Source organism: Mizuhopecten yessoensis, unplaced genomic scaffold, assembly GCF_002113885.1.
Source record: "Mizuhopecten yessoensis strain PY_sf001 unplaced genomic scaffold, ASM211388v2 scaffold1669, whole genome shotgun sequence".
Taxonomy (NCBI): domain Eukaryota; kingdom Metazoa; phylum Mollusca; class Bivalvia; order Pectinida; family Pectinidae; genus Mizuhopecten; species Mizuhopecten yessoensis.
The window spans coordinates 26,594-33,865 of record NW_018404162.1 but is presented as its reverse complement, the minus strand read 5'-3'; the positions used below and the strand labels follow the sequence as shown (position 1 = coordinate 33,865).

The 7,272-nt window shown below is 38.5% G+C and overlaps 1 protein-coding gene across 1 annotated transcript; it reads left to right on the top strand.

The window, feature by feature from the left end:
* The first annotated feature begins 2,162 nt into the window (after window positions 1–2,162).
* On the top strand, window positions 2,163–5,073 carry LOC110466372 (zinc finger protein Noc-like). Its single transcript, XM_021522821.1, has 2 exons — window positions 2,163–2,512; window positions 2,958–5,073. The coding sequence occupies exons 1-2, from the start codon at window positions 2,447–2,449 to the stop codon at window positions 4,452–4,454; spliced, it is 1,563 nt and encodes a 520-aa protein (XP_021378496.1). The 5' UTR covers window positions 2,163–2,446; the 3' UTR covers window positions 4,455–5,073.
* Window positions 5,074–7,272: the final 2,199 nt, after the last annotated feature.

Genomic DNA, 7,272 nt, shown 5'->3' with positions numbered 1-7,272 from the left:
TTTATTTGTAGTATTACCAGGGGAATTACACCTTTGACGGGGTGTGCAAGAGCAAACAGTTTCGGGTATTAAAGTTATCCGACAACCGTCATCGCCGCCCGCAGGTACACAACGTAGCTGTCAGTCACGGCTTACCTGAAACTTCGTTTGATTGACACATTCCATTATTCTGTTTGATCTCGCCGTGTCGCTGCTGGAGTGTCAATCTCGTTAGACTAGGGGCAGCCCATTAGATAGAGTGGGCGGGTTCGTACTGCACACAGGTATTAGCTTTGTTGTATAGGGGGCGTGGACTTACCTGAGCGCATCCAAACCTAATAATCGCCTGTACAATGAGAGGGACTGAGCTTGTCGCCAACTTGGGGTGTTCTCTTATTCTCGTAGCTTTAATTCTTGACAGGGTTTACAAAGGCATGAAAGAAGCTCGTATTTTTAACCCGAAGTTTAATATTTATCTGAATAGTCCCACTCGAACCCTGTCACCTGTGGGATCCACACAAAACAACTCTTAAATATCAATTAACTCATTTCTCAATGCTATCAAATTTACACACTCTGGCGTGTTGTATTGAGACCAATTTTGAGCACATAATATTTTTACCTCGTCAAGCGAACAGACGTCAAATTAGATCAAAGCTGATATCACTTAAATATTCGTGAACAAGACGGTGTAACAGAAGCACAGATAGACCTGGTATATTCCAGTACATTTCAGGATTAAAATGTTTTCATTTTTTAAGTTGAAATTTTGTATTTAGTGGGTATTTAGTGCTAGGCATGGTATAGTCGGTACTTTGTTCCCGGTCCCCGGGCATAGATAGCTTACCTGTATACTTATACCTAACTACATGAGCCGCGCCTACAAGTCATCACACGACTTCTTACAGCAATCCAATCGAATTGATATTCGTAACATGTCTGTATAATACTCGGAGACAGAGACATTTATCATAACCAGCCTATTCCTAACCCTCTCAGTTCATTGTTGTAGCTTGATCGATTGTTCACTAAACATAAAACACTACCCGTGGTACTCTTAATGACGCTTTTTTAAGACACAAATATCGAGCGCCCTGCCATCCATATTATACTGCACTAGTAACTCACACCTGTATCCTTGCTGCATGTTTACGACAGGTGAGATCAATCTCTGGCCTGCACTTGTGTAACTTATATCCCTCGGGTTTTGTTCTTACATCTTGTAAACACCGGTTTACAAAGTCTAGTTAAAGTTCATGTTTGCTTACTTGACAAGAAAATATTTCTTCAGGTATTTTTACCTTTTGATTCAAGGTAAGGCATTTATCTGTGTATGAACTCTATCTGGTTTAACAACTTATGATAATAACATGGTTTGTCATGCTCCAACACTGGCGCCCTTGAGCGCTTCATACCATAGGTATAACGATAATTTTTCTCGTTCCTCTATACATTGTTTTGTACGATGTGTTTATTGTACTTGATAGCTATCTCTTCCATTTGCCTTTGAAGTCAGTCATAAAATGTCCAAACTGTCATTTCGAAAGATACCACGTCTTTCAACACGCCAGTTTCAATCTGTTTTGAAACACCCCTACTTGTAAAAGATTGATTGATAAGCGACGTAATAATAGCCCTCTGCTTTGATCTCCGCCGCAGGGCCATTCAAAATCATTAATGTCACCGGGAATTCTTTGCTTCCTAGGTTTTGAAAGAATTTAACAAAACCATTCGGAAAGGATCTTTTTAAAATTAGGACTTAGTGGCAAGGAAATACGGGCGGTAAATCATGTTTAACGAATGCAAAGAAGCTCTGAGTAAAAGCAAATAGATATTATTGTGTTATAAGTAGCAGTACTTGAGCGGGTTTTATTTATCCGTCGCCCTCTCGTTTGCCCGGGACGTTGTATGTATTAACAGCCAGGAATGATATAAATCAGTCAACACTGACAGTTAACCCATCAAAATGATTGATGGCTAGCCATAATGGTTCCCCTCGGCTTCTCCTGGAGGAATTAATAAACTTGACGTTGATTGGTTAAGTGCAGTGCGTGCAATCCATCATCTCGTGCTTTTTATCGTCGCTGACGTCATGTGGCGTCTCTCGACCAATCGCAGCAGGTTATCAGTAGTAATTTATTATTTCATTGGAAGGCGGCAAGGCTCTTTCATCTCTGATTAATTTACAAGCAAGTGTTGTCGGACGTTTTGTATTATGTCTTGTGGGGCGGTATGTTTCATTAAGTCAGTGTGATACGGTTTCTCAGGTTCATAAAGTGATTGGCAGCTGAGCCCGTAGCGTCGTGAGAGATCTCCCACATACTACAGGATACACTGAGCTCGCCGCCACAGTACACACTGACGATCAAACTATACACGTGAAACCTTCTGGAAACACCATATTTACACGAATGGATTACATGTTTTGAAACTTCTTTTGGATTTTATTTTGAAATATTTAGTGAAAATGTTAACGTCAAGCTCTCAATATGAGTATCTTCACCCTGACTACCTTCAGCCATTACCTACAACGGTATGTATTTAGTCGTTATAATTAGGAGAAAACCACCTAAAATTTATAACGTTAACATGTCTTAATAATTGGTTACGAATATTTTTTGTGGGACCGTTTAAAAGGAACAAATAACGTGTAACCGGTAGTTTGAAGAAAATATATTGGTCATTAAATCATTCGGAATACTGAATAATACGGGTACACATGTTGGTCATTTCTCCAGAGAAGATCCTCTTTATATATATTTAGTATAGTTATCTACTGTAAATTGCTTCCTGTTCATCCGGAGACCGCCCCTTTAATGACTTGCCGTATCGATACCTACACATACACCACTATATGAATAAGATAGAGAAGGAATGTTCCCATAGTGGTCACTCGGCTAGTCATATCAGTCTCAATCATACGAAATATGTTTATGTTTTAATTATAACTAATTGCTCTCATTTATTTATTTCCATAGTTGGACGCCAAGAAGAGTCCGCTGGCATTACTTGCACAAACATGTAGTTCGATAGGAAAGGATCCTACACCATCAAAACCTATCATACCGTCACTGGGGAAAAAAGACAATGAGAAATCCCGCGACAAATCGGAGTCTCCGGACACCAAGCGTCCCGAATCTTCCAGTAGTAAGGGCAATGGGCGTGACTCTGTAGACAAACCCGGATTCAGGACTATTCCGTCCAAGGACATCCCCCCACTTGTCCCTATTCCCACGTCCAGTGACAAAGCCAGGTCTCCATCAATTTCTCGTGAATCTAAATCCAACGAAAATGTGGCTTCATCAATTGTGTCTTCTCGTCCGGGATCACACTCATCTTCAGTGACGTCATCATCAACGACGACTGTTGTTTCTTCCACGCGGACAAGCATCAGTTCTCATAAGGAGATAGACAGTCGTGAGAGTATATCTACGTCAGCATCTGCGCTTAAACCCGGTAGTCGGCCGTCCCCGGATCATGTCTCCTACAAACCTTCCAGCCACCCCTCCGCTGCCAGCTATGCAGGGTACCAGCCATATCCTCCTACCTACCCGGGATATCAACTCATGTCTCCTCATGGACTACCAGTTGAATCTGCGGCATCCGCTATGGGATACCCATCCTCCCTGACGGCTCATGGGTACGCGGCGGCCGCCAATGCTGCTGCAGTTGCAGCAGCTCAAAGTGCCGCCTCTTTAAAGCATGCGTCGGCGGCGTCGGCTATGTCTCCGTACGTGACATATGCCCGTGTGAGGACTCCGGCTGGTGCCACCACTCTTGTACCCGTATGTCGGGACCCTTACTGCTCTAACTGCCAACTGACATTACAAACTTCCCATCTATCATCCACCTGTAATGCTCCTGGATGTTCTCAATGTGCTCACGAGAAGTCCCTCCAGAGCCTCAGTAGCCTGGGGGGGCTGGGGGGCCTACCCCCTAGCGTGTCGCTATCCGTACTCCCGGGGTTTTCAGCAGCGAGTGCTCTGTCGTCCAGTGCTGCAGGATTGACTTCTTACCCCTCCATTTCGTCTCTGTATCCTCACAGTGCTATGAGTGCCCATCAGGGACTACCCTTTGTATGTAACTGGGTATCGGCAGGCAACGAGTACTGTGGGAAACGTTACACAACTTCTGAAGAACTATTACAACATTTGAGATCACATACCACGCCCTCAGACTCTTCGTCTTTGGCCGCGGCTTACGGCAGCCTCAGTGGTCTGGGGGGACTGGCCGGCTTACATGGACATTTGACCGCCCCCGGGAGCATCAGTCCTAACTCCCTCCGACGGTCGTACCCAACAAGTCTAAGTCCAGTGAGTGGACTTTTAGGGGCCAGCAGATATCATCCCTACAAGTCCCATATACCAGGTGCTCCCGGGGCCCTGCCTCCCGGACAACCACTCCCTAACCTCGGACCTTACTATTCACCATATGCTCTGTATGGTCAACGATTAGGGGCAGCAGCTGTTCCCTAAATGCTCTAACCTTTACGTAACTTAAATGTGATTATTGTTTTCCTAAGGAAATCCTGGATATATACACGAAGTCCATTTTAAATTTAACAATGCTCATTATGCAGAAAAGTTTCCATATGTGAAGATGACAGACTTGAATGGATTATTATCTCTATATGGAATACAGTGCAGATAATTTACTACACCGTCATAAGACAGTGATACTACTTGTTTGGAAAGGGATCAATCAAAAATATCACGGAATAATTATTCAAATTCATTATTTGCATATTGACTATGATGACTAGTACTGTGTTTTATAATGGCCCCGGTTCTATTTTTACTATTTATTCCCTAACTATTGAGACATATAGATATATAATTTATTTGAAAAAGAAATAAGTTTCTAACTACAAATAAATGGATAATAAACTGTTACACTGTTGATGTGCCAATTAAATTGGATGTGTAACGTGTGAATGATACTAAACACGTGAGTGCTATATATACGTGTGACAGTGCTGACTGTGAGGACACCGGTATACATGTGTAAGACTATTGTGAATGGCCAAGTATCGGATTCTTGTTTGTATGTTTGATACAGAAAATCATATTTTATTAAAAATATTACATGAAACTATTTAAATCTTTTATCATTCTTGTTGTCAACAATGACGACGAATTATTCGTATAAAACGCCGATGACTGGTATCGACATGTTTGGGTATTACGATAAAGTCCGGAGAAGGAGCCTTATTGTGTGACTGTGTATAATCCTATAGAAATATACTGAAAAACATGCTAATCCATACATCAGTAAGGCCTGGTATTGAAACACATGGAATATCTACGTCTGAATTTGGTAGCTAGTCTTGTTGTTTGTGGAATATTTACTTTCTTGGGGAAAATTCTAGGTCAAGATATTTCTAGTTTGTTATTTACTGTTCGAGGACTGTTTCTAGTTTAAGGTATTTCTATTTTGTTATTTACTGTTCAAGAAGTATTTCTAGTTTAAGGTATTTCTAGTTTGTTATTTACTGTTCAATGAATATTTCTAGTTTAAGGTATTTCTAGTTTGTTATTTACTGTTCAAGGATTATATCTAGTTTAAGGTATTTCTATTTTGTTATTTACTGTTCGAGGAATATTTCTAGTTTAAGGTATTTCTAGGTTGTTATTTACTGTTCAAGGAATATTTCTAGTTTAAGGGATTTCTAGTTTGTTATTTACTGTTCAAGGAATATTTCTAGTTTAAGATATTTCTATTTTGTTATTTACTGTTCAATGAATATTTCTAGTTAAAGGAATTTCTAATTTGTTATTTACTGTTCAAGGAATATTTCTAGTTTAAGGTATTTCTAGTTTGTTATTTTCTGTTCGAGGAATATTTCTTGTTTAAGGTATTTCTAGTTTGTTATTTACTGTTCGAGAAATATTTCTAGTTTAAGGTATTTCTATTTTGTTATTTACTGTTCGAGGAATGTTTCTTGAAACACGAACATTGGGTTTCATATTTACTGTTTGAGGATATTTCCAGTGTCATATATATATTTTTAGCTGGTTGTTCGAGTAGTTCGAGAAATAATTCTAGTGTCAGATACATTTTTTTAGGGAAAGTTTTAGTTTCAAATACATTTAGCTTGTAATTTACAGACATAGATAGATCTCCTTCATATTGGTATTCAAAACAAAAATAGTGAGTTGTATTAATTAAACTCTCAAAAGATTACTGATGAATTAAAAACGATGTATGCAAATTGATATATATATATTAAAACATCTATATTCATTACATTGAACTTAACTAGGTATTTTACAGATTGACAAAAAAACAAGACATGTAGCTGCATTATTGTATTGAATTTGACTATCACAAAAATATATTTATCTTTTTGTCGATACGTGAATTGTAAGGATTGTATTAAATGAGAGAGGACAAAAGGCAGCTGAAACATGTCGATATATTCAACCTAAACTTCTTATTGTTATATTAGTTATAAATAAATCAGAAGTTGAAAATCAAAGTTGTAAAAATAAAATTGACTTTAATAAATAAATAAATAAATGTTATAGAAATGAAAAATAATCGCTTCAAACTTGAGTTATCGTGCTCGTTCTTCCCGTAGCATTTTCATAACCTGGTAAAAAATAAAAAATGTGTGGAGTTAATAGCAATACATTTCTTAATTGTTAGAGAATCATAGAATGGCGATTTTTATCGAACAGATATAACTATGAATTCCAGAGAAAAATATGAAATTGGAAATCAGACGGAACAGAGTTGAAACAAAAATTAAATTAAATCTGAAGTATCGCTCTGCAGCAGGACATTATCATCGACAGTCAATATCCTTAGTGTCACTGCTTTGACATGGCTCAAGTTTAAATGCTTTATCGACAGATTGTAGACAAGAAAAGTTCGTAAAGTGTTTTTAACCGACATTGATGGGTGGTATTTTTGAATACATGTGAAGTATTGTATATTGTCGTAAACGAAGTCTCCCGTAACAGTTCGCCTCCGTAGATGTCAGTTAAATGATTTTGTTTACGAGTTTTGTTGCTGCAAAAAATAAAAGTTAAAGCAAATTAAACGAATCTGTATGTTTAAGATTTTAACATGATTTGACGGTTTAACCACAAGCTGAGACTTACCAATATATTAAGAATATAAACCTCCCAACAGAATAAAAATTCGACAACATCTAAACAGTATCCTATCTACATCGACCAGGGTAACCATAAACACGATACAGAGACAACATCTATACAGTATCCTATCTACATAGACCATTGTCATCATAAACACGATACAGAGACAACATCTATACAGTATCCTATC

Bases quoted from the DNA above. Each gene is read 5' to 3' on its own strand.
- LOC110466372 (XM_021522821.1), top strand. From the start codon at position 2,447: ATGTTAACGTCAAGCTCTCAATATGAGTATCTTCACCCTGACTACCTT. The intron at 2,513-2,957 runs GTATGTATTTAG...TTATTTCCATAG, and splicing joins TTCAGCCATTACCTACAACG to TTGGACGCCAAGAAGAGTCC.